The 27,893-nt window shown below is 41.0% G+C and overlaps 2 protein-coding genes across 2 annotated transcripts; both read left to right on the plus strand.

Moving 5' to 3' along the window:
• The first annotated feature begins 502 nt into the window (after window positions 1–502).
• Window positions 503–10,873, plus strand: LOC139303122 (serine/threonine-protein kinase BRSK2-like). The gene is made up of 19 exons (XM_070926842.1): window positions 503–587; window positions 762–856; window positions 1,053–1,138; window positions 1,608–1,748; window positions 2,193–2,309; window positions 2,586–2,619; window positions 3,091–3,159; window positions 3,297–3,443; window positions 3,998–4,029; window positions 4,163–4,327; window positions 5,129–5,226; window positions 6,006–6,159; window positions 6,273–6,333; window positions 7,779–8,409; window positions 8,641–8,689; window positions 8,800–8,923; window positions 9,257–9,467; window positions 10,306–10,395; window positions 10,638–10,873. The coding sequence occupies exons 1-19, from the start codon at window positions 503–505 to the stop codon at window positions 10,871–10,873; spliced, it is 2,625 nt and encodes an 874-aa protein (XP_070782943.1).
• A 3,280-nt stretch (window positions 10,874–14,153) lies between these two features.
• On the plus strand, window positions 14,154–27,015 carry LOC139303151 (carnitine O-palmitoyltransferase 1, liver isoform-like). The gene is made up of 19 exons (XM_070926874.1): window positions 14,154–14,220; window positions 17,723–17,865; window positions 18,692–18,831; window positions 19,302–19,473; window positions 19,965–20,066; window positions 20,422–20,559; window positions 20,771–20,848; window positions 21,127–21,234; window positions 21,787–21,874; window positions 23,400–23,595; window positions 23,694–23,882; window positions 24,004–24,109; window positions 24,201–24,317; window positions 25,189–25,353; window positions 25,565–25,693; window positions 25,815–25,970; window positions 26,081–26,194; window positions 26,497–26,586; window positions 26,890–27,015. Exons 2-19 carry the CDS (start codon window positions 17,725–17,727, stop codon window positions 27,013–27,015), a joined length of 2,355 nt encoding a protein of 784 aa, XP_070782975.1. The 5' UTR covers window positions 14,154–14,220; window positions 17,723–17,724.
• The last annotated feature ends 878 nt before the right edge of the window (window positions 27,016–27,893 follow it).

Genomic DNA, 27,893 nt, shown 5'->3' on the forward strand with positions numbered 1-27,893 from the left:
GAACCTCATTAGTTTGCCTACCTTGCCATGTTTATCTTTAGGGTAGTGGTCAGTATTTAACGCTTAAAACAGTCTAGTAACTTATTGTCATCTCAGTTCCTCCGCTTTAATCCACCACTAGTAAGCTGTTTTGTTAAATATCAATGTTATACATGTTTACCGTGCTTCGGGAACAAAAAAAGGCAAAAGTATTTAGCTATGTTTATTAACCAGATTTAGATGAAGAATGCTCATTTTATCATCCAGATGTTGTAAATCAGCACCAGTTTGACTGATTTTTTTTACACGTTCACCCAGTTAACTTCAGAGTAGCGGTGTTAGCACTGACATAAAAAGGTAGTCCTTCTTCTAAGTTGAGCACCATCTTGTATCCCACGGAAACTTCTGTATAAGCTGTATAATATCACAGTAATTGCAATAACCACAGTGCAGTAGTAGTAGTAGTGGTAGTGGTAGTAGTAGTAGTAGTAGTAGTAGTATATTAGCCTCCAGTAAGAGCAGTATGAGTAAGGAACTGTCTCTAAGTCAGTCAGCTCAATATGTTGGGCCCTACCGACTGGAAAAAACACTGGGGAAGGGACAGACAGGTGAGTACACCAAACTGATTTTGAGTATAAAATGAGAAAAAGTTCTTGAAATGTGAGAATGGATTTAAAACTACTATTTTATGTAGAATTAAATACTGTCTATGATGTCTCTTTCTATACCTCATACATGTCTGCCTCTTATTGTTATCTCATCTCTTTCATTCTGTCTCTCAGGACTGGTCAAGCTCGGCGTCCATTGTATTACGGGTCAGAAGGTAGCCATCAAAATAGTCAACAGAGAGAAGCTGTCTGAGTCAGTCCTGATGAAGGTACAGTATGACGCTGTTGCTCACAGTGACGATAACAATGCTAATTTTGTATACAGCAAGGTGTGTTATGCTGTACGCAAACCGCTCCATATTTTCTATATTAAGCATCTGTATTAGTTGATTAATTAACCTCTGCTCTCTTGCTTCAAAAATTTAATTCTCTTTCTCTTTATACGTGTCTCTTCTCTCTAACCAGGTTGAGAGGGAGATTGCCATTCTGAAACTGATTGAGCATCCGCATGTGTTGAAGCTGCATGATGTTTACGAGAATAATAAATATCTGTGAGTCCCCTCTGCATTCAAAATAGCCTCACAATTTAGCTCAGTACAGTCTGTGTGCTTCTTTTTGCTGTTGAATACTGAACTTTGGAGTGGGATGGGAAGAACTACATTAATCTACTCTGATCAATCTAATTCTCACTTTTCCTTCGTCTCCTACACTTACTCAGAAAACTTTACTTTTCATCTATCTTGAGGAAAAATACTCCCCAAAATGCTGTAACACTGTTATAAAACAGCTGGTGGAGTAGACAGGCAGGTTGGCTGAAAGTGAGTACATAAAAAAAGATAAATGACAAGATTTCATCTGGATATTGTGGTCCTAGAATCCAACATCATAAATAGTAAAGTATGTAACAGTTTAAGTGTCTGAGGTTGGATTTATTGTTTTTCTGATTTTTTTTCCGTTTGTCCCTCCTGTCTCTTATAGATGAAGGTATTAAATCACACTGTTGTCCCCGTATGTGGACAGGTACCTGGTGTTGGAGCATGTGTCAGGGGGAGAGTTGTTTGACTACCTGGTGAAGAAGGGCCGGCTGACTCCGAAAGAGGCCAGGAAGTTCTTCAGGCAGATCATCTCTGCTTTGGATTTCTGCCACAGTCATTCCATCTGGTTGGTGTTTGCATAGAGCAGTGGTTCTTGAATTAGGGTCTGGGTCATGTGTGGGGTTGTGGTTTGGGTTCCTCTGCTAACTTACTAAGCTCTTTGGAGGCCTTTGGTCTGAAAGAAATAAGCCATTGGCTCCACTGTTCAATTTATAGCCCTCTCTTTAAACAATAAAGAATCAATGCCATTTTGATGTGTTGTGGCAAAATGAATTCCTGCTGCCTCAGTAACATCAAAAATGTGTCTTAAATAGATAATTCTTCCTTCCTTTCTTTTAAACAAATGACACATTTTGTAACAGTGTATCAAGCAATAAATGAGTGGACAAACCTGTGATTCTGTAGCATGAACCAACATTAAATCCACTTTTTCAAACTCACGCAGTCACAGTTAAGATGAAAAGCCATAATAAGCACAAGCAGACTAATAGCATCTGTTGTGTTTGTGCAGTCACAGAGACCTGAAGCCTGAGAACTTGCTCCTGGATGAAAAGAACAACATCCGCATTGCTGACTTTGGCATGGCCTCCCTACAGGTGGGAGACAGTCTGTTAGAGACCAGCTGTGGGTGAGTACCTCCTCTGCGAGTGTGCTCATAAATAATGTGTACACAAAAAAAGAGGGTCATGTTTTGTATTTCAGGAACTCGCAATGTGAATCTATGTATATTACATCGTATTTTCTTCACGATAAAAAGTGTAGTAGTTGCCACAGAAGCTAAAGACAACACATCAACACTTACAGAGTGTATTCTTTAGTTTTACTGTTACCAGTATTACTGCCCATTTGTTCAGAATTGTAAGCATAGTAATGTTGCTTGTAACACATTTCTCTTTCACTTTAGATCACCACATTACGCGTGTCCTGAAGTCATACGGGTACGTGTTCTGCTTTGGCACAGTGTCCTCCTCTAATGTTGGTACCTGTAATAATAAATTTTGTTAATAAATTATTCATTTAGTGGCAAACACATGAGCTAAACACAAAGACATCACCAATTGTTTCAAAGTCATAAAAGCCTTAATGGAATAAGAAGTCTGTCACTTGGGCTGCTTTTATGAAGGCTTCTTCTTTATGGCACTCAGCGTACAAGAAGATTATCCAGTTTTATCAATGAAAAGCTGGTTTCACTGTGTTTTGAACTGAGATTGACTAAGTGCTGGATTATAATGTATTACCGTGTTTCTTTTGACAGAGATTTCTTTTGAAAGACATTACATAGTCTTGGATAAGCCTTAAATGAGCTGAAATTATCTTGAGTAATTATCTCATATTATCTTCTAGTGAATTTATCAATGAATGTGGCTCATTTGTTAGTGAGGAACTCATGGGGCTTCTGTCTTTGGCAGGGGGAGAAATATGATGGGCGGAGAGCAGATGTGTGGAGCTGTGGGGTCATCCTTTTTGCTCTACTGGTGGTAAGTCTTTTACTCCTGTTTCCACAATACAGTTGAGTCCACCGCATGCGTTTGCAGTTCTTACTTACTCCCCTCTTTTGTCAAGTTTATTTGATCACATCTGCCTTTCCTTTCTTTCTCCTCTTTTTCTCCTGCAGGGGGCCCTACCTTTTGACCATGACAATTTACGGCAGCTCCTGGAGAAGGTGAAGAGCGGGGTGTTCCACATGCCCCACTTCATTCCCCCGGACTGCCAGTCCCTGCTCAAGGGCATGATTGAGGTCAACCCTGAGAAGAGGCTCACGGTACGAGACTGTGCTCATACACAGGGGGTTTGAATGGCGCCCAAACATCTGGAATGAATACAAGTCTCACTGTGACTGTGTCCAGAGATAATTTAGTCAGATTTACACCTGTGTTTTGAATTGGGATCACCTCTCCTTCCTTCCTTTTGGATTGAAGAGAGCAGCTTCACTGGACTGCTGTCATTGATATTAATCATTTTTAGATTTGCCTGCTTATCTTTGATTTAGCTCTTTGTTGCTGGATCTGCATTTTAATTATCATATGTGCATTCACACCAGGATTTTCAGTGTTCACTACCAGCAACAAACTGGTTCTATAACATTTATCCAGCACACTTAGGGATGCATGATTTTCTGTCATATTCTCAAAAACAATAAACATTGCAACGTTGCAAATTATTTCAATAGACAATATTCAGAACTGGTGAGGTGTCTTTTGTGCATGTAAAAAGGGTATCTGGTGTGAACTGTTTACCCAGTACAGCTCTGTGGCCATCTGGCTGTTAGCAGACTGTAGAAACTAATGGCCCCATCTGCCCTGTTGCCCCTTACAGCTAGAGGCCATCCAGAAACACGCCTGGTATCTGTGAGTATACGTTCATTTTTACATACTTGACTGTCAAATGAAATACTCATTTAAAGTGACGTTGCATTAAATTTAATCATGTATATTATATCTGTGTCATTGTGTGTTACATGTGTGTGTTTGTGGCTCCCAGGGGTGGTCGTAATGAGCCGTGTCCTGAGCAGCCTCCTCCCAGGCGAGTGTGTGTGAGGCGAATCTTGTCCCTGACTGAGCTGGACCCAGATGTGTTGGACAGCATGCACTCGCTGGGTTGTTTCCGAGACCGAGGCAAGCTCACACGTGATTTGCAATGTGAAGAGTAAGTATTTTTCCAACTCTAAACATGACTATGTTCGTCAGTACTTGATTCTAAACTGAGTGAGCAGGAAAATCGAAACATAATGCAACGCAATAGCCATGCAATAAACACACTACTAACTTACTTACAATTAAAAATTAAAAATGATAAATTGCACAAAGGTAGTATTCATTTCAGGACTTATGTCTTGGATTGTGTACAGGAGTTACTATGATTCTGGTTACTTCGTTTACTTAATGAGTTTCTGCATCTGATTTTTATTGACCTCTGTGTATTGTGGACAGACATTTTGAGTGCTGTCTGAAAGGGGAGAGGGGATATGGTGTCCTCTCCATCATGCCATGTGAAACTCCTGTTCTGTGTTATGTTGCCACAGGGTTTAAGCATGCAAGATGGTGGATAGACTGAAGCTGTGTCCAAATTCAGGCACTAGATCCTCTAAAGGATAAGGCCCGTGACAATTGGCTTTCATGTCCTGCCCAAAAAAAACATGATGCAGCCTCACAAATATTAAAGTAATGGTGCAATCAGATGCTCCTTGTCAGCTTTAAAGTAAAAAAACCTGGTTTATCACAACAAAAGGATATTGAGTGCTTTGTCACTCTAAGACAGAACCCTGTTTAAAGCCAGTCTCCTGGCTGTGTGGTGCGTTCACTTGCCACAGCCTGCACATTTTTTCGACACCGATTTTTTAGCAGGGTTACCTACTCAATAATGACATATAGCTCCTTTCTATATCATTCTTTCCGCATTTTAACATTTCATCCAATAAGTTTCTTTCTTTGTCTCTGTTTGTCTTAGAGAAAACCAGGAGAAGATGATCTATTACCTACTGCTGGACAGGAAAGAGCGCTACCCCAGCTATGAGGATGAGGACTTGCCTCCACGCAATGACGTAGGTCAGTCACTAGGGGGCAGGAGGGATCCACTCAAGGGAGGGAGCTGCTTTTCTCAGCCTCAGTTTCTGAGAAGTAGTTGAGCTACAGTCTGTGAGTCTGGCCATACACATATACTCATTACCTCTGCCAATGAATTTGGGATTATTTGAGTTTTAAACATTATTAAGTTTGGAATGAAATATTTTGCACTAATAGCTAGTTACAGTTTCAGTTACTGTGATCTCCACTCTTAGCAATAAAACATAAAGCAATATGGCATTGTGGGCAAAAAAACTCTTGTCTTAATTGTCTTTTACGATGTTCAAACCCGACTTCGCAGGACATCTGCAAGATTTCTCTATTGAGCAAAACTGGGAGAGGGCAGCTCTTCTGCCAGTACAAATGAAGCTAAGTTTATCACAGTCACAGATGGTGCAGTGAGCATAAGGCCTGTGGAAAAATCACTTTCAATATAATCATACTTTTCAGAAGTGCAAAAGAGAAAATAAATGCATAGTGACAACAGGGAGCGGGATGGTGAAGATGCTGCAACATCTCTTAATACAGGAGGCAGTAGGATTTTTCAGAACTTTGTTTTTTATTTTGAGAAACACTTTAACCATACCACTGTCATGTTAAGATACAAAACATCTTTTTGAGAGTGGTCTTATTTCTTTATGGCAGTTGCACAACGTATCATGTAATGTTATATAAAAAATGCAGCTTTTAAAGCTTATGCTTTAAGCTGCTAAAATTGATGTTGGTAAATTCTGTGTTAACTTGATGCTGGCGTTCTTCAGCAGACCCTCCTCGAAAGCGCGTCGACTCTCCTATGCTGACGCGCCACGGCCGCTGCCGCCCTGAGAGGAAAAGCCTGGAGGTGCTGAGTGTTACTGAACAGGGGTCTCCTACCCCACCTCGCAGGGCCCTGGACACAGCTGCACACAGCCAGAGGTACAGTATATTATGCTTACACATATACAGTAATCGTTGCATACCAAGAATGCATTCAGTCTCGCACAGTTTATTGTTGGTTATACTTTTTTGACCTTTGATCTCTTTGTCAGGTCTCGCTCCGTCAGTGGAGCATCAACTGGTCTGTCCTCCAGCCCTCTCAGCAGTCCCCGGGTAAGGGCCTGCTGGCCAACTTTAACAAACTGCACACACACATAACTGCTGCTGCTTTGATTACCTGCACTGTCTTTGAACATGATACAAGCTTGCATTATAAAATATTGAATTAGTTTGTATTATTTAATTCCCCCTTGTCAGGTAGTAGCTCTACAGTTAAAGGATAGGTTCACAGTTTAAGAGAGTCTTAAAACAACAGTCCGGTGCCCAAATGAGCCTTGAAACTGTTTTTGCTTGCTGTAATTATTCCTCAGTTTATACTGGCCATTAAAAGATCCCTTCCTAATGCGCCTCTGCAGTTAGTCTTTATTTCCTCCTTGTGTTACTATCACTCTACTGCAGCTCAGCAAGGAAACACTGCCCAGGGAAACAAAGAAGGAATTACTAATTAGCGTAAGATAAACTTTAGGAAGCATTTTTACACAGACCAGCACTGTGGATTTTGTCCCCCATCACTTAGATTGAAAGCACATTAGGAAGGGATCTCTTACCAGCCATTATGAACAGGAGGAATGATTACAGCAAGCAAAAACTGTTTCAGTGTTCATATGGCCACCTGATTATTGTTTTAAGACAGATTTCTGACAATAAGCTTGGACTGGGCAATAATTCAGTATTATTAGTTATCATCCTTTCATAGGTTTCGTGACAATATTCCCACATCAACATATTTTGGTTCACAGTTCTTAAGGTTAAATGACAGAAAGTTACATTTTTACTAATATCTGTCCTAGAATTTTTAACCATAAAAACCATTAGACACAACTGTATGAACATGTGTTTATATAGTAAACTATTAATATCGGCATGCTGTGATGATTATCGCAACAGTATTTTTGCCCACACCTGCATTAAACTTTTACTTTTAAAAAATGTAGCCACACTTCACAACCCCCTAAAATATCCATTTATCAATCTCTTTTACACATTATCACAACACCAGTTCCTCAGATTAAATCTCTCACCCAGCAGGAGGAGGTTTGCGTGGCATTGTTCTTCTGTCTTCATGTCACTTCTCTTCCTCACCATGCATGGACTAGTTGTATGCACAGTTGTCAAGAAAATGAACATGGAACCTTCAAATTTGATGATTTATTTTGGTTTATGGGATAGTTTGCTTTCCTGGTTTCCTCGTGTTCCAAACTGTATTAAAATCATCCATAGATGGTAAATGAATAAACCAGAAATTACTGCACAGTAACACCTTCACTGCATTCTTAACCCTGTCACTGCCACGACTGTCACTAAACCCTCACTCACATAAGATACTAATGAAAGCTTTTATAGTCAGCACTGGTACTATCACATTTGACACTTTCACGACTCTCAAGATGCACTCTTTCTTGTCATGAAGCATGATATTCATTTCCATCCTTTCTCCATGTTCCATCCCCTCTCTTTCTTGTTATCCATCTCTCCCACCCCACAAACCCACTCCCCAGTCCTATCAGAGCCCCGTCTTCACTTTCAGCCAATCAGACGTCACCTCTGCCACCGCTACCCCCCTCACAAAGGAGCCCAAGCAGGGAAGCGTCACCACTCCTCGCTCAGCACGGGCTCACGACAAGCCCAAAGCTCCCCCAAACCCAAAGACCCAGACCCTGCCCACCAAGGGACCTGCCGACCGACCCCATCTGCAGCCCATCAAATCCCTGCCTCTGCACAACCCATCCTCCCGCTCACCCTCCCCTTCTCCGCTCCTGTCACCCATCCCCCGTTTCTTCTTCCCCTCGTCCTCTGTCCTAAAGTCAGTGACTAAGAGCTTCTACCCAAACTCTGCCCACTCTGTGCCGCAGGTCACTCCCCAGGGCTCTCCGTTGCCCACACCCTTGGGTACCCCTGTCCACCACCCTCACCACCCCTCCTCCACCCCGCCCTCCTCTTCCTCATCCTCGTCCTCGTCGCGGGCGGAGGGAGGGGGAGGGGTGGGGTCGCTGTCTCTGACCCCGCCCTCCAGCCCAGGAGGGGGAAGCGGCATGGCGGCTAGCAGCTCTGCCCACTGGAGGACTCGCCTCAATTCTTTCAAGAACAACCTTTTGGGCTCACCCCGTTTCCATCGCCGTAAACTGCAGGGTGAGTTTTGTGGGACTTATGTCGTGCTTTTACAGATGCACCAGTATCTGTTCAGGTATGGAACAAGTAGACTTAAGTAGGTCATCAGTTTCAAAAGGTTTCCTCCTTTCTTACACTGGTAAAACATTCATTTTCTGTTTCAGAATACACTATTCCAGACCTCTATAATGGCAATGGATTATTTTTTTCCCTCTGGCTTCCAGAATTTTAAGAGTGATTTGTCTCTTTCAGTTCCCACATCAGAAGACATGTCCAGTCTAACACCAGAATCCAGCCCTGAGTAAGTCGCACTCCTGGGGAGAAATGAGAAAGTTGTGTGTTTGTGCTCTTGGATGTTTTCTATGGCTCTGTATATTCTCAGACTGTATTTTGTTTTTGTCTGGCTACCAGGCTGGCTAAGAAGTCGTGGTTTGGGAACTTCATCGGCTTGGAGAAAGAGGAGCAGATATTTGTGGTGATCAGAGACAAACCTCTGAGCTCTGTCAAAGCCGACATTGTCCACGCTTTCCTGTCTGTGAGTATCTGATGTGGTCTGTCTTTCATGCCTCTCACTGTCAAAGCTTGTGTGTAGAAAGCATGGCTCTCACTGGCAAAGCTGTAAGGACTTCACACACACTCTCATACTGTACGCACTTCATTTCTTTCATTATTTCAGTTTTCTCTTTATTTCAATCTTGCTCACTCATGGCACGTTGATGGATCACTTTGCTTTCACCAATGGCTCACTCTTTCTCTCTTTTCCTCACCCTCACCCTTTGTCTCCCTATACTCACGTTGGCCCCCGTACCTCTCCCGCCTCGTAAGTCTGTCGGTCTCTCTGCTTCTTCTCTTTCTCCCCACCACGCAGATCCCGTCGCTCAGTCACAGCGTCCTCTCCCAGACCAGCTTTCGGGCCGAGTACAAGTCCTCCGGCGGCCCCTCCGTCTTCCAGAAGCCCGTCAAGTTCCAGGTGGACATTGCTTTCTCCGAGGGCGAGAGAGAGCGGGACAGGGAGAGGACCGAGAGGGAGGGCAGGAGGGAGACAGGAATCTACAGCGTGACGTTCACCCTCATATCAGGCAAGTGCAGTGGGCATTTAACCCTTTCAGTTCAACTTCATAAATATTAACATTTTTGGATGTAGTTTTGGTTGTACCTACTTAAAACAAGTTTCATGTTGTGGGAAATATGCTTAAATGCTTTCTGGTGGAGAGCTATATAAGAGGACTGATACCAATATATGTAATGTGTTACTGTTGGAGAGAGCCAGGCTAGCTGTTTCATCCTGTCTCTTTGCCTTATATTTAATTGAATGAATATAAATATATATATAAAATATATAAATAGATATATAACTCTCCTCCAGAAAGGTAATAAGCGCACTTCCTAAAATGTTGGCTTATTCCTTGAAATTCAAACATTTTCAGAATTTTGTTTCTTTTAATACTTTATTTTAAGGCTGTATTTTGTGTAGACATTGTGCACTGATGCATCTGAGAAGTTTGGCCAATTTTACCAAATGTTTGTGGAAAAAATATCTTTTATATGGAGGCAGAGAACAGCCGGTCTTGCAATAATTGTTTGAGCTTTGTTATCTCAAGATAACGAGAGAATCAACCCATTATCACGAGAAAACAAACAGTCGTTTCCTTTCATTAGCCAACTTATATATGTTTATCAGAGATCAGGAGTGCCATGCCAGCATGCATATATGATTTCTTGGCAACTGCAGTAACTGATTTAACCCTACAAGCACGGCCATTTTTGGCTCCCGCGCTTTACACAGCAAAACGTGGTCTGAAGATAGTATAGTTGTGGTTTTGGTACTGAAACTCAAGTAATACTGGCAATGTATATCATTATTTTTAGAGGGATACCTAGCCCAAGTTACATGTTTGTGTCTTGGTGCATCTCCAGGTCCGAGTCGCAGGTTCAGACGAGTGGTGGAAACGATTCAAGCTCAGCTTCTCAGCTCCCATGATCAACCCATGGTGCAAGCCCTATCTGGTGAGACTGCTTATACACATACACACACGAGAGTAAAAAAATGAAAGCTTCACCCCTTTGACTTTATTCATCTAGGTACGCACAGGAGCAGTTGATGAGATGATTAACTTTTTTATGTGTGTTTCTCTTACATATTTGCAAATGAACACTTTTGTTTCTTTTAAATTAACACGACTCTTGCTAAGAATGGTCTTGAAAGATCATAGGCTCCCATCACCTACACTGTATGTATACGTTAAAAGTGACTTTCCTGTCCTCGTCTCCTGATCCCTTCCCAGATGAGAAGAATGGCCGGCCCCACGGGACCCCCACCCGCCAAAACTCGAGGCGCTCCGAGGGTGGGGGCGACAGGTGCGAGTGGGGCGACCGAGCAGATGGCGGAGGCATAGGAGGCAGCGGGGGAGTTCTGCAGCGCAGAGGCTCGGCAAAAGAGAGAACCCGACTGCTGTCCTCCAATGGAACCCAATCCCAACCGTAGGATAGAAAGTGAGACCATGCAGCAGGATGCCTAAACGACACCGGAAAGAAGACGGTATAACTTCATCTCCAAGTATCCCTGCACGCCATGAGCTACTCCTATTCTTCCTTGACTACGTTATTGAAGGTTCTCGACCATAGCGAGGATTGAGCCTTTTCCCCGTCATGCTTTTTTCTTTTTTCCAACTCGACATTCTTTCGATCTTTTGGATCACCAGGATTCCTACCCTTAAATGAGAAAGAAGTGTTAAGGAATCACCCTTTAATGAAAAAAAAATTATATGTGAATGAGCAGTTTGGTATCCATCATAGATACAGCTTCACAGATCAAACTAGGAATTTTGAAGTGCTAATGTGCATGCCAGTTAGCAAATCAGCCTGCTAAAGGATGCTGACATGATCAGATAGGCTAGTCTACCATATCATTGTAATACAGTATCTGACACCAAAAAGAAATAACAGCCTTGTGATGGCTCTCAAGATTACTCTTAAAATTAACCAGTGCGCTCATATCATTATCAAGCAACATGCAATTACCAGTCCACACTGAAAGAAATAAAGATGTATCTCAGCAGATGAACCCTAAGAGTTAGCAACCTGCTACCACTTCAGTGAGATGTGACGAGCTGAACAAAAGGTCCTGATTTTCTCAGGAGAAACTACATCCTGGAATTCCAGCAGTGTCTTCTCCTGAGGTAAAGAAAACCAACAAAGTAAGCTAAGTAAGTGAATGTGAAAAAAATATTTTTTTATTTAGTTTTTATTTATGTTAACGTATTTCTTTTGCGGATGTCAGTAGCACAGTGATAGCAGTAACTGAAAACACTCTACAATGTTGGAAAGGGGAAGCTGACCAGTTGCTTTTTAGCAGGCATCCGTTTAAAGTTAAATGTTTTGATTCTTTTGTATTTTCTTTGTACTCAGAGACAATATGAAACAATGCATCTAAGATTTTCGCATTGGACCCCTGTTGCTCTGAAGAAAAGTATTTTTGATTTGAACAGAAATATGAACATTACTATATGAAAAAATAAAAAAAAACACTATGCGTGAATAGTTCCATGAACCTCATCACAGCTGTTTGTGCCCAGAATGAGAAGAGCGTTCCTGGATCGCGGATCAAACAGAAGCCCCCTTTCTCGTCGAGCTTGTCTCTTATTGCCATAGTATTCACCTACTGACTCAGAACAAAATAAAACAAAAAAAAACACACAAAGGAAATTCATCACTGGACATTTTCATAATGCCGGACTTAAAAGGCTTGCGATGTCAATTCCTCGTTGAACAGGACTTCAAAATGGGAAGCAAGCGAAGAGTCTCCTAACCCCACGCTCCTCACTTCAGTGTTCACCAACAAGCCAAGTAGTCCATCACTGCACCCACGCGCATCCCTGAGAGTCGCATCATTCTGCAAGCAGACGTAGCAACTCGGACAGTCATGTATTACTCCAGCACTCTATCAGACTAGTCGATGTTCATCACCAGTCTTCCATACAGCACAATATGCAACAAAAGTGCAGAATGTTTTCAGAGAGATACATGCTACAGCTCTGTTTATTTCAATGGACATTTTTTTGTTTTGTTTTGTCCACTTATCTGTCCATCTATTTATTTATTTATATTTATTTATTTATGTATTTATTTATTTGGTCATGTGCTTGTGTCATATATTCGTTTACGAACTAGACTTGCCAACAAAAATATATCAAGCTAATTCAAGAAACTTATTCTATTCATTTCTCATTACCACTCTTTTTTGAGTGCTTCTTTCCACGCAAAGGAACGACTTTGATTGCAGTACTGACAAGTTGCTGTCATCTTACTTCTCTGATGACCTGTGTTTATATCTCACATCTCTTTTATCACGCTTATCTCTGGAAACTATGGATTTTTTTTGTGTGAGACGGGTGGATGACGGGGGAGTGAGAGTGAGCTGAAAACTTTGCCGCCGATGCATTTTAAGCTGATTACATACAGAGATTTCGACTGACCCAGGAATATGAAATTACTTAACATAGCCAAACCCTAACAGGCACGTAATTTATCTCACACACATTGAATGCTTGCTAATTGGCTTCATCTCTTGCTTTGATGCCTTGTCCCTCTCACCTGTCTGTCTGCCTCTTCACCTGTTGTGTAGTCATCATCACAAGAGAAACTGTACAAAGTTGTTTGCCTCACTGTCCGTACACACTCTCATCACCACATCACCTTCACTTTCATTGACCCAACTCTGGCTAAGATTGTAAACTATTCTCCATTCATAAGGGTCAGTAGAATAAGGTGTTTAAAAAAAGAAATGTCTGTATCATAATTTAAATATAAAAAGTGCACTATTATAACTATTGCCTGTGATAAAAAGAACAATTATGATTGAAGTGATGGTCAAAATAAAGAGAGATCCACCTTATTGTTATGGTTACAATAATAAACCCTAAATTCATGTGTGTGTCTATTTAGTTTCTGGGTTAAAATGGTCATTTTATGTGGCTGTTTCTTTTACCCTGCCCTAATGCCAAAAAAGTTATTGCTTTAGATTGTTTTACATTATAGGTGTGAATATTATTTGAATTATTTGCTATAATATCAAGTAATTTAATAATAATAATAATAATAATATGAATCTAAATCAAACAAGATAAAAGTGGCAAAATTAAAAAAAATTTGCATGAAAGTTAATTCTTGACCTTTATTCAAGGTCTGGTTTTCTTCAGCAAATTTAGTTTTTCAGAGCTTTCAATCGCATATCAGGCTTCTCCTCAGCGGATGGAGCTCATCTCATGGTCACCCAGATGACATTACTTCATCCACTCACCATAACATAAGAGCTGAGGGAAACCGTGAGATGCAGTTGAAAGCTCCTGAAAAATCTAGTAAGTGGACTTTGAGTGAGGATGTTTTGTTTTTTTTGTTAGGACTGGAAATGCCTTAATCATCTCAGTATTATATATAAAGGTAAGCTACGCCACGGATTCGTTCATGAGTTTATTCAAAATATACGACAGCCACACGTTAAAACACTTTAAGTAATGTCACTTAAAAAATAAGAAAAAAAAGATTTTTTTTACCACGACCTCTCCACCACGTAAACGTAACAGCTCGGGCATTAGAGAACTCACTGCCACTGCATGATTGCGACATTTCCGACAGTCGCTGAAGGCATCACCTGCTCCATCCAGGCGAGCATCTGTAGTACAGTTGTTCAGTCGAGAGGGGGGCGGCCGACCACTGATACCACAGCATCCATACAACAGACACCGGGCACTTGGTCGACGTCAGAAGTTAACAGTCGGTTTCTGCTGCTCTACATTGAAATTTCGCCCCCGTAAACAACAACAGCAACAACAGGTATGCTAACAGGGTTCTCACAACGTTGTAGTGCGTTGCAATGAAGACACAAACAGTCGCATCTTTCCAGGACCGTTGAGAAGCCCCATCAGCAGCCGTTTCTGTGTAGCTGACTAACGTACATAATGGGCTGGGCGCTCGGCTAGCCAGCACTAGCCGCAGCTAGCGTTGATTTTCATACTTGCTGTAGTTAAAACGTCAGCTAGCTCTAACGTCCATCAGTTGATTCTCCATAATTGTAGCATAACAGCTAACATTAGTGTGACGCTTTCAGATATAATAATAATACGGTTGGTAGTTAAATACGTAAATATGATTAATATTACTGCTACTTCTGATTCATATATTGCTTTGTGTTCACGACCAAACAGGACGTTTCTTGGCGTTAGTTTTTACTAAAATGTAAGTGTTAGCTAGCTATAATGACCCCCCCCCCCCCCCCCCCCCTGTCTGGTCTCCAGTGTTTCAGACCAGGCTGACAAGGCTGTAATGTCACCTTAACCGTTATTTGCTGCGTTTGTTGACATGCATTTCGGGAGTTGTCCCATCATATATGCCTTTATATAGTCAATGATGCAGTGCATGGCTTTACAAATGTTTCTCTATAGAGTTTACACAGTAGCTACATTAGTGGTCTACAAGGTACTCCTGTAAGCTTAGACTCTGCTGAGATACCAGTGTACATTATACATTCATTTATATTTAGCTCTCCAAAACAAAGTTAGTTTTTCAGCAAACCAGATAAAAGCTCAGCAGATCTTGAAGTATCATAAAGTTTGAATTTAACAGAAGACTTTACTAGATATTCATACATAGGGAGCTCCACAGCAAAGTCTGAACAGCATGTTTTAAGAACAAGGAATGTCCTACCTGGGATGGGGATGTCATGCCCAAATGACGGCCGGTGGACAAGTTTACATGATTTCGACCAAAAAGAGCCCATGGAATATTGGGTAACCCGAAAAAAGTATCTCAGATTTTTAGTCAACATTTGGGAGGAAATTGCAACATCCAGCTCTCAATGACTAATAAGATTCACTGAAATTCAAGAATATTTAGTTTCTCGCATCTCTGTGTCTTGAATTATGTGATTGCCTCAAGTAACCTGTAAATATCACATTTTCACTCGTTGCCGTAATGGGGCGTAGTACTGTAACACAGCTTTATTTTGCATCTTCTCTTATTTCCTTGTCAGGCAGACTGGTGGGAAAAGGTTTGTCAAGAGAAGTTATGATAAGGCAGATCTTACTGAAACACTGAGAATATATCTGTTGCTGTGTGAAATTCATGTAACTCCTCACTCTTTACTTTACTTTCCAGTTACTCTTCATTGTAACAGTTTCTGGTGGGCAAAAGGCCCCAAAACAAACTTATTGTGCATATCATGAAGAGGCTAAAGTTGGGTTAGGGTCAAACAATAGAATTAAAGATTTAAGATAGACTTAAATGTGTAATTTAGTCTGTTTTTATTTTTTCAACTATTACTAAAATATACAGATTTAGATTTTAGAAATATACAGACTTTTTTGGTTGTTTAATGTATCTCACAAAACAATAATTTCCATTCATTCTGTATTTTGTTTGAGTTTGCTTATACCTTTCCTGCGATCTAAACGCCTCAGAGGTGTTTACTTTTTACCTAGTTTACACATACTGGTCTTGCTTAGCTCTGTCCTCTCTTCCTGCTCTGAACCAACTGTCTACTGTTGATCCGCTTGCTTTCTGTCTGGAAGTTTTCTAGAGATCAAAATGCAAAGTTGTTAAGTTGTTGTAGTAAGTAAAAGTAAAAACCCTTTAAACTGTAACATCTTTGAACAGACATTTCTATTCATAGCCCATTCCCCTTATTAATTACTCTATTAAATTATGCTATTTCTGTAGCCTATCAAAAATATCATTGTTAAGCTGCATCATTGTCTGGTAGTCTTTTTTTATAACACAGCTGTAAAGACCTAAGCTCTCAGTGAATTGGGAATCAAAGTTGCAGAGATGCTAAGGATTACCACACTGTCAATACAGACTAAGCTGCTGTCACAACATTTCTTCCAGTCAAAGGGATATAGGTAATGAAATTTAGCGGGACCAGCGTTTCTTAAGTGGCTCCTTTGGTGTGCGTGCAGTCAGCACTGATCTGAGCAGGTGTGTTGTGTCTGTGTTGGCACTGAAAGAAAGGGGCTGAAATGTACTGCTGTTAGTCCTTGGCACAGTCACGACTGTATGTGCCAGATCTGACCTGAAGAGCAGAACCTCAATGGGACCTGGGGACGATGAGGGAATTGTCTGTCTGTATGTGTGTGTGTGTGTATGTGTGTGTGTGTGTGTGTGTGTTTGCCCTTTTTTAAACACACAATAAGAGCAGACGTGGCCTCCATGGGGGTGCAGTCCAGTGTCAGAGTGACTAAACCTCAGGGCATTACCCATAGCCTATTTATGGAGGAAAATCAATTCTCTTTGTGAAGAGAAGCAGTTATTGCCTTAAACAAAAATACCCGATCACATCAGCAGCCAGTCAGCGCATTCCCATCAAACTGTATCCATTTCAAGCTGACTTTGCATTTGCAAGGACTCATAAATAATGTGTCTCTTTTGAGCTTCTCTTAAAAAAATGCTCATGCATAAGATGGATTTGTTTTGCCAGGCATACACGCACACATTTTGCAATCCATCATTAGTTTGATGAATCATCTGCAAGTCCCTTCACAGCTGCTGCAGTGCAGTCGCATATATGAATTGTGATCACAATTCTCAAAGCCTAAGGGATGTTGCTGTTGGCAGTTTACTTTGTTCTTTTTGTTTATTTTCCTTGTTGACAGCTTGCATGCAGTCCTCACTGTCCTGCTATTAAGTGGGTCATTCCATGGTATAAAAAGCAGCTGTTGAGATGTTTCTACCCATGTGTACCTAAATGTGAATGTCGAGGTCTCATCAGAACCATTGTGTATTGTTTCTAAGCACAAACTCCAAGAGCTGGCAGGACTTCCTCTACAGCATGACAGTGGAAGGCGTCAGAGTTAGGCTATACCTTTACTTGAGCAGTCTGTCAAGCTAACAATTATCTTTTTGATGTTATTTCTTTTGTTACAAAAGATGATGCTGTTCATTATTTCTGAATTTAAGGAGAACGCGTACAAACCTTGCGCCGTATATTAGGTATTTTACAGTCATGTTAAACCTGAAAGACAGTTTAACTGTAGGCTGATACTGTATGTTTATTTTGCCAGTAATATACACAAGGTATTTAAACAGGATTGTTTGTACATATTGGCTAGGCTGCTTTCAAATGTTAGCAATTGTTAGTCACTTAAGAATGTAAGTATTTGTGCATGATTTCCATTTTCACCTCTTGCGTAAGCTGTTTGAGGTTTGACACTTTAAAGGCGGGACGCACACATTTCTTCTTGCCTTCAGGTTGTTGGCTGACCATTTAAATTGACAGCTGACAGTTTCTTTTTCCTCTCTTTTGCTCTGTCTCCTTGTCTGTCACTTTCATTGTGCACAGTAGCCATGGCAGAAGCCCACCAGGCGGTGGCCTTCCAGTTCACCGTCACCCAGGATGGCATTGATCTGCGGCTGTCCCACCAGGCCCTCACTGAGATCTACCTCTCTGGTGTGCGCTCCTGGAAGAAGCGAATCGTCAGACTCAAGGTATCTCACGCTTGTTGTCTGTTTTTTTTGTTCATGCTTGTGCATGTGTCCCAAAACCGTCTATAATAATCACAATTATGTGGCTCTTCCTCCTTGTTATTACTGGTTAAATGTTGAGGACTCTTCTGTTCTGTTGGCCCGTACATATAATGGTTTTAGTGGTTTCATTAATTTTCTGCTCATTCTTCTCAATTTCCAGGTTTTTAGTTTGCTCAAGAATAAACAACACTTAAGTTGCTTGTACTTTCACCTCAATCATTGAATCATTGGCACAGGCTGAATTGTTTTAATTGTAGTTTTTCAAATATGGTCTTTTAATTGTTGTCCTTTATATAGTATACAATCCTTAATTTGAAATGTTGCGTTTTAGTTTATTTAGTTTTGTATAACCCTGTAATCTGACAAAGAGAGCTTGCTCTCAGTGAGTCATGTGTGGACTTCATCATAAATCAATAATGAATGGCACGCATTATGACTCACATCACTCTTTGCATGTGGGTATCCTCTTGTCTTTGTTCGATCCTCACTTCCATGACTCATTCATTTTCAGAAGCAATGTGACTAATGATAATAAGTGATGTTTGATGTGTAAGCATTTCACACCAAGTCGGACATGTAGCTGCAGCTTAAATGAACAGTTAAATTCCTGGTCATTAGTTGTGTAAACCAGGTTAATATCTGAGACTGAGCTAAATGCAGTTAACATGACATGTATTATCTTGATCTGATCATAACTGAATTATCAGCCTGCATGTCTCTGTCTGTCTCTGATTGTAAACAGGAAGAATGGGATTTAAAATCGATCTCTCTTCTCTCACATTAACAGAACAGTGTGGTAACAGGGGTATATCCTGCTAGTCCTTCCTCCTGGCTTTTTGTGGTCATAGCAATCCTGGCTACTATGTACACTCGCTCCGACCCCTCCATGGGACTCATAGCCAAGATTCAGGAGCATCTGCCAGTCAGGTAACACAGCTTGTGACTCCATGAAATGGTTAAAGTTAATGATTAATCTGATGACTCACCAGACACCCCTGCAGAAACGAAATGTTCCCTTTTCCTGATTGTACATTGTGTGTACAGTATGTATACATGTATAGTTTTGTTTAAATAGGCCTTACCCCTTCCCATTCTTCCTTTTTCATAGTCTTCTGTAATATCTTTTTGTCTTAAAGTGAAGGGATATTTCCCAAATGGAACAAATTAATTTGAGATTTCCTAGCTTTATATTACCATTGTGAAACAGCTATCTCTTTGTAATCTAAATAAAAGTATTTGTTGTTCTTCCCATCCATCCCTATGTGTGGTTACTTTGCTTCTGGCCTCATCTTCCTTCAATTTCTTTTTTTATTATTCTATTATATGTTTCACTCACTGTCCTTATTTCTCCCTCCTTCCCCTTTATCTATCTGTCCATCTTCTCCCACCGTTCCCAGCCAGTCTATGAGTACCCAGTGCCGGACGTTGGTGTCAGCAGTGCTCTTCAGCACCATGCTATGGCTCTTGCTCATCTTCACCATGCGCCTGTGCCTCAAGCAGCTCCTCTCCTACCACCGCTGGATGTTCGAGCAGCACGCCAAGATGTCCACCACCACCAAAGTCTGGGTGGTCAGTGTTGTTCATACCTTTTCCACTTGTTACTGTAAATTAACCATAATGTTCACTGTCCCCTGCTGCTGTTAAAAATACAGCTACTACAGTGTAATCTAAATCTAAAGCTCACCATATGTGTTTGTTGCATTTTCATATTGTTTTTTGGGATTTGAGTAGCAAAGTAGTACAAAATGTTCGTGTTTTATGCTACAAGAAAACACAGTTTACTGTACTTCTACAATGAATAAGGTCCTCTAATTCAGAAAATATTTCCAGTAATATAAAGTGAAGAGATAAATAATAGGAAAATGGACAGTAAGTTGAACAACAAATGGATAAAAAAAGTATTTTTGCTGCAAAATCACCTATTTTTTTGTAGATTTCTGTCTGATTTTTATCAAAACGACTTGAAGAAAAAATAAAACCCAAAAACAATTAGGGTATGTCCACACTTTAGTATTTAGTTTGTTTTTTGAATGCTTGTGTTTCTTGTGTTTCTATGCCAGGCGCTGGTGCGGATCTTTTCTGGCAGGAAGCCTCTGCTCTACAGCTACCAGGGTTCGTTGCCAAACCTGCCGGTGCCTGCCATCAAGGACACAGTGAAGAGGGTGAGACGTCATAGGAAGCAGAGGAAATGACAACACGCTGATTGCTGACCATGAAACAGATGGATCACTTTCTCACATTCATCATTTTCTGCCCCTGTTGCACCAAATTTCCTTTATTGTTTTTTTTATCTGGCTGCAAGCTAGTTGAGAAATGTATAAAAATGCATGGTATGGACCCAGAGATTTGGTATTATATCCGCAGATTCAGATTTGGTTGTGATGGTAGAAGACTTTTACTGCTTCTGTACGTAGAGGCCATGTAATCCTGTTGGTCATTTTATTTCTGCTGAAGGATGCTAATTATTATTCAGTTGAATTGTGTTTTAAATGTTTTTGCACATCTCTTTTTGTTTAGTACTTGGAATCAGTGCGTCCGTTGATGGATGACAATGAGTATGAACGCATGACCAAGCTGGCCACCGAGTTTGAGAGCAGCCTCGGTAACCGCCTGCAGTGGTACATCAAACTCAAGGCTCTCTGGGCCGCCAACTACGTAAGTGGCTGACCACAATGCTCTGGTTAAGTGTGGCTACTTCAAACGTCACTCAAATGTCCAAAGCAAAGCAGGAAATTTAAAATTCTATTAACAATGTATATCTTTGTGAGGTTCTGTGGCTTGAATTATTTATCCACCCTGAATATGCAAGTGATGTGACTGCCATATCAGCTTTCTCACAAAGATTCGTATCTGTGTGTGTTTTCAGGTGAGTGACTGGTGGGAGGAATATGTCTATCTACGTGGACGGAGCCCAATAATGGTCAACAGTAACTATTATGCAATGGTATGAAAATCTTTGTATCTTTTTGGTCTAAGACATTTCCAGTCTAACAATGTTAATGTTGCTATGGTGACTGTACCAGGCCTTACAGGTTGTTTTTGGAAAAGTTAACCGACAATTTAAGCTCATTGTCAACAACACTCAAGTTTATATTCATACAACTTACATGCACACCCTCCTGGAAGGACTCACTGCATTGATTCTGCAATCCCATGTGTACTTACGGATCTTTTTTTGTGGTCCTCCTCCTGACTTCCGGTCTCGGTTCGTTCTCTCCCCAGGACTTCTTGTGTGTGACACCCACACCCATCCAGGCGGCAAGGGCAGGCAACCACATTCATGCATTCTTCCTCTACCGCCGCAAACTCAACAAAGAAGAGATTAAACCTGTGAGTTTAGCCACCAGTCCACCCTTGCTGCTCTACATTCACGGAGGCGTTCATTATTCATGTCTCTTTGCCATGGCAACGGGCGATGTGTTAATCAAATGTCTCAGATTTTGAGACATTGGGATATTTCTTTCTGGAACCTCAAAATATTAAGTTCTGGTAAATAATCAGAGAACATAGAATTGTATGAGACCATCAGTATGTGTTTTGACTGTGTGAGTAACATCCATCCATCAGTGTTTGTGTGTCTTGACTGTGATATGATAGCATGTGTGTCTCCATTCGTTTATTTAGTTTTCATGTTTATGAGAAGACATTTCCCTCATGTTCTCATACCATGTTCATCTCTCACCCCTTCCTTTTGTACTCCTGTCAACCTCTCTTTCGCTTGCTTGATTTCTTTCTATTTACCTCCCTCGTTTCCTCTCACTCCTTTAAAAAAACAAAAAAAACAAACTCCCTTCTTTTGCTTGACTCTGCGTTTCCTCCACTGCTCTCCTCTGTCCTTCTCCCTATGCCCTTGCCTTCGTCTTCTCCTCTCCGTTTCCCCAGACTCGTATACCAGGCACTGTCATACCTCTGTGTGCTGCTCAGTGTGAGAGGATGTTCAACACCACACGCACTCCTGGAGAGGAGACCGGTAAAGAGACTGACATGTACACACACACACACACACACACACACACACACACTGTGGCAAAGGGATGTTTCACACAGTGCTGATATATGATACGTGATACTGTCTGAACATGAGCAGTTAACCTCAACAAGAAAGCCTAGTGAACAATGCACACACCACTGCTTCAGAGATGATGAGGCATACTGAAGGTGTCCGAACCCTCTGAGTTTAAGTGTGTGTGTGTATGTGTATGTGTATGTGTATGTATGTGTGTATGTATGAGTGTGTATGGTCTTCTGAAGCATGCTGTGGTGATTCACTGAGTCATGATATGTTTGCTGTACAGCCCCATCCTGTCATCTCTCATCCGTCTCCTCTTGCCTTCTGGTCTCGTCTCAGGTCTGTCTGGGTTACTGGAAAGGGTCTGTCTCTAACTGTCTATTTTCTTCTGCCCACACTTCTGCCTGTCCTCCTTTTTGTTTCCCCTCTTCCTCTCTCTTACTGTGTTTCTGTACTGGCCCTTCCTTCTCTATCCTGCTCAGTGGTTGTTGAGGTCTGCGGTTCCTTGCTGTTCCTATCAGTTTGAGCGGATGTTTGACACTTGTCGAATCCCTGGAATACTAACAGGTAGTATTTATGTTTTTACACAACTGGCCCAATCCTAGCTTTAGATCTATAAATGTCAAACCAATATAATAACAGTAGAAATGTGCTTAACATTTTTTTTACTGTGTATAATTTAAGAATTTGAAATTAAAACATCATGTCATTGAAAAGAAACACAAATTGCGTCCCTGCGTCCAGTATTGCAGCACTGATTTTTACTCAGGCGTACCTCCCACAGTATGTCTTCATCCCTCCATTTGTTAAGTTTTTTTTACTTTATTCATTCGACAGAGTTGTGTTTTCCAATAATTTTTATATTCAAACATGTTTTACCTGGAAGCTGCCCAGTGCAGATATTGTCTTCTGTTTGTGGCCTTTGAGTAACTTCAGTGGAGCAAATTGGGGGTGCAAGAGCCTCACTTAAGAGCACCCACCAACTGTATTTGTTGACTATTTAGCATATTTATCAACATTTTTATTGTCATTTTATACAATTATTGTCAACAGGACATGATGCAGGTGCTGCAATCCCAACAAAAACTGAATTAAATGAATGAGATGAATGTGAGAAAAAACCCCTGTAGGACAGACAAAATGCTGAGGTTTTAAATAAAGCTAAAGCAAGACAAGTTTATTTATAGCACCTTTCAACAACAAGGCGATTCAAAGTGCTTTACATAAGACGTAAAATGCTTTAAGAAAAGAAACACAGGGCAATATCAAAAGATAATGTAAAAAGACACATTTAAATAGGATTTAAAAGAGTAAAATAAATAGAAGATAAAAATAAGTTAAGATAGAATGAGACATTTATTCTGAGCACACATAAATCCCTGAATGAAGTGCATCATCTCTTTATTTGTGTTTCCATGATATGCCTTTGACTAAATGAAACAAAATATTTACACTTTCTTTTTTCCTCTTTCTATTATGTGTGAAGACACGCTGCAGCATTGGCAGGACAGTGACTTTGTGGCAGTTTACCACAGGGGTCGCTACTTTCGTCTTAGGGTGTACCAGGCAGGCAGACTCCTGTCACCAAGGGAAATTGAATCCCAAATTCAGAGGATCCTGGATGACCCTTCACCTCCTTCCACAGGAGAGGCCAAACTCGGGGCCCTCACCGCTGGAGACAGGTCAGTTTGACGAGCCGCCTGTGCTTAAATCACACAGACCGTACAGCACACTGTATCCTTTATGTAATGTCGTCATTTTCCTCTGAAATGTCTCCCAGAATTCCATGGGCTAAAGCCAGGACGAAGTATTTCAGCAGTGGGGTCAACAAACGCTCTCTGGACTGCATTGAGAAAGCCGCCTTCTTCGTGACCCTGGATGATGATGAGCAGTGCACGATGGGAGATGACCCCGCAGCTAGTTTAGATTGCTACGCCAAATCCGTGTTGCATGGGAAATGTTTTGACAGGTAATTTTACACTAAACTGATCACTGTCTTGTGAACATGTAATGTTATATATTAACTAATTTTTAATGTTATGTTGTTGAATTGTTGTAATGCTTCAGTCATTATCTTGGTTGTCGTGCAGGTGGTTTGACAAGTCCTTCTCAGTTGTTTTCTACAAGAATGGAAAAACTGGCTTAAACTGTGAGCACTCGTGGGCTGATGCACCAGTGTTATCACACTTATGGGAGGTAAGGAAACATGACAGTAAAGTAGGTTGCACACTGTAATCATCTGGTTCTGAGTGTATACATATACTTATAATTGTTGTTGTGTTTCCAGCACAACCTTGCCACTGAATGTTTCCAACTTGGCTACAATGCAGAGGGTCACTGCAAAGGAGAAGTGGACTCATCACTGCCACGACCACAGAAGCTGAACTGGGAAATCCCTCCAGAAGTTAGTTATCCATTGACACATTTCCCTTAGTTCCTTTACTCCCTTAGCTAATCATCATCACATCATAACTCACATTAAGCTCAAACTGAAATTATAAGATCACAATGAGATTATTTGAATTTAAATGGGTACTGTAGCATGCAAACATCTTATTTTAATTTTGTCTTTCGCAGTGAGAGTTGACAGCATCACAGGTTGATGCTGATGTCATCACTCATCACTACCATCATTACCTAAAAAAGCAAATGTACTGTTTTTCCTTGAACTGCTAGACTGCTTTCAATGTTTAAAGAAATAGTTCAACATTTTTTTAATTAATGTCTGTGAGCTAAATAGGAAGGTCAAGCCAGTGGGCGGTTACCCATACCAGCGTCTGTACAATTTGTTTACGAGTTACATCTCGCTTGATTAATCACGCATAAACCGAAATCTAAAAACAGAAAATTGTGGTTTCACAGTGCTGGACTGTTTTGTGTCGGGTGCAGTAACTTTCTGGATTGTCCACTTGTCGCCTGGCAACCTCACAGCGACAAAAACACTCCAGTTAAGCTACTGTAGCTTCATATTTGGTGTATAGACATGAGAGTGGTATCAATCAATAACACTCAGCAAGACAGCGAATAAGCGTATTTGCAAAAAACATATGGTTTCAGTTGTAAACACACTGCCATGCATAGTACTTGGTTGTTGTTCATTGTGAAAAAGACCACATGGATTGAAAAGACGTTCATGTGACATGTAACAAGGGGTGGTAAAAACTGATTCATTATTTATAACAATATGGAAGCAATATGGCTTATTCTTTTGAAATCTTTTGGTTTTAGGTATCTCAGTCTTGTTGATGTTAACTGTTTGGATGTGTCTGTCTCAGTGTGAGGAGCAGATCTCCCAGTCTCTGGCGGTGGCCCAGGCCCTGGCTGACGATGTGGACTTCCACGTTTTTGTCTTCCAAGACTTTGGCAAAGAAAAGATCAAGAAGTGTCGAGTCAGTCCAGATGCCTTCATTCAGATGGCTCTTCAGTTGGCCAACTACAGGGTGAGCCTCCCTCTGAAGTAGAACATATGTGTGTGTATACACCTACATGATCAACACCAAGGCAGTCCGCCTGTTGTTTTGGCTCTGTACTCTGCACATGTGACAGCTCAAAAGAAGGAAAATCTGACTACATTAAATTTGGACATTTGCACATGTAATTTGGGATTGTCAATATTATCTGTTACATGTGAGTTTTGTTTTTATGTTCCAGAACCAGAAGAGGTTCTGTTTGACGTACGAAGCCTCCATGACCCGTCTGTTCAGGGAGGGCAGGACCGAGACTGTTCGCTCCTGTACCAGTGAGTCCAGTGCCTTCGTCCAAGCGCTGGAGTGTGGAGAGGTGAGACCATGGAAACAAATTATCATGTCTAATTGCTATTTTCCTGGCATAAATCATACAGTCTCTATTGTTAATGTGTGCTATGCCAAGCAGTCATGCCGCTCTTGCCGTTCTCCACCAGGCAGCAGATGTGTGCAGGCGTTTGTTCCGCGCAGCGTCAGAAAAGCACCAGAATCTGTACCGCATGGCTATGACTGGAGCTGGCATCGACAGACACCTCTTTTGCCTCTATGTGGTGTCCAAATACCTCGGAGTGGAGTCTCCTTTCTTGAAAGAGGTTTGTTGCTTTATTTATATCAGACAGTCCATCTCATTATGAGTATTTATCTCTTTACTAGAGCAGCATCTTCAGCAAACTGATGCGATGGCTTCTTGTGGGTATTTCAGGTGCTGTCTGAGCCTTGGCGGCTGTCCACCAGTCAGACTCCAGCCCAGCTGCTAAAGATGTTTGACCTTGTCAACCACCCAGAGTACATCTCCTGTGGAGGGGGCTTTGGACCGGTCAGTGCTGCCCTCCGTGCTTCAATCTCAAAGTCCTTAAACGTTTTAAGTTAATGGCTAGCTTTTACATTAGTGGACACACTTTCAGTCTCTCTTTCTAGTGGAAACAGCCCATCTTAATGGCCGTACACAGTTTGAGTTTTGAGAAATAACTACCATCCCATGCTTGACATAGTTAAAGTATATAAGCAAATACTCTTATTTATATTTCTTGCACATACAACACAGGTTCTTCTTCTTTGAAAGTGGCTCTGTTTTCATTTAGCAGCCATTGGGATAAATGTTGTCTGTATCTCTTTCAGGTTGCCGATGAGGGTTATGGGGTGAGCTACCAAGTTTTCGGAGATTACTTGACCTTCCACATCGCGTGCAAGCACTCGTGTCCAGAAACTGTGAGTTTAATGAAAGTAGTAAGTTTATGTTTGAGATGTGTGCAAGTATGATATTTGACTGATACTGGATAGATCAGATATCGATATCAATACTGGAGAGCCAATAACAGCACATCGAGCACTGCTTTTTGTTACCCTGAGGTTGGGAAGTTGTTTGGATTTGAAGTTTATCTCTGTTATTATTTAGATTGATGAGAGCAGATGTGATGACCTTTTTTAGAATTAAGTTTTGTAAAATGCTAATTATTTTTTCGTCCCAGACACGTTTATCTCCTCATTCTTTATTGTGCGTCTCCCTTCCAGGATGCCCGTAAGTTTGGTGCTGAGATTAGAAAAGCCCTGAACGACCTGCTACATCTGCTGAGCCCCTACCAAAAAGAGCCCAACAAGACGGAAGAGAGTCGGCCAGAGGTTAAGAAAGACCTGTAGGCGGGTACTCAGGGCAAAAGGATACTGGAGAGAAGGTGTGCAAGCATAAATGTTACACTATGATGTGAGGAAAGACAGGGTTTTTTTCCCTCATGCATTGGGAGAATTTTATAGCCAGCCGGATGATATTCAAGAGACAGTTCCATGGGGAAACTGATATAATGGAGGTTGTGTTTTTACTGATTTGCATCTGTATTTATGTATGTATATTAGCTGTGTGGTAGTGTGAGAAGGAAAATGGTCCATAGAATAACAAGTCAGGAAGTGTGATTCAAGTACAGTACGGTTTATTGGTTTAGTTAAGTCAAACCACTGAAAAAAATATAATCATGAACCCTAAATGAAAAAGTTATTACCGTGACATGGTTTGACCATTATAAAAAGGCCAGTATGAATTGCACCACTCAAGGTTAAGGTAGAAATTCCTAACACCTTATTGCAGGGAGTAATTTAATATAAATTCAAGAGCAGTATGTTTTGACACCATTAAGTATGCCACACTTCTTCTGCCACAAATTTTCTGTTGTTGAAATACATCTTGAGTCTCAGAGCATCAGCATGGAGAGAAAACATGCAGGACTGTTTCAGTTTCTACCATCTGAATGCAACATCGCTGTAACAGTGACTCCAGGTATTTTAAAAATGTTTGTGAAGTCTGAAAGAAGTCTGTGACTTCTCAGTGTTTACTCATTGTGTATAAATCTGCTTTCTACAAAAGCACATGATTGTAATGCTGTGCTGAGAGTGCCAGGCTGTTTATACATGCAGTGAAATGACATGGCTCTATTAAATTCATAGGTTGGCATTACTGTTTGACTGGTATTATATTCAGTTCCAACTCACCCAGGAAATAACTTTTAATTTTATTTGTCAAACAT

Source organism: Enoplosus armatus, chromosome 20 (assembly GCF_043641665.1).
Source record: "Enoplosus armatus isolate fEnoArm2 chromosome 20, fEnoArm2.hap1, whole genome shotgun sequence".
NCBI lineage: Eukaryota > Metazoa > Chordata > Actinopteri > Centrarchiformes > Enoplosidae > Enoplosus > Enoplosus armatus.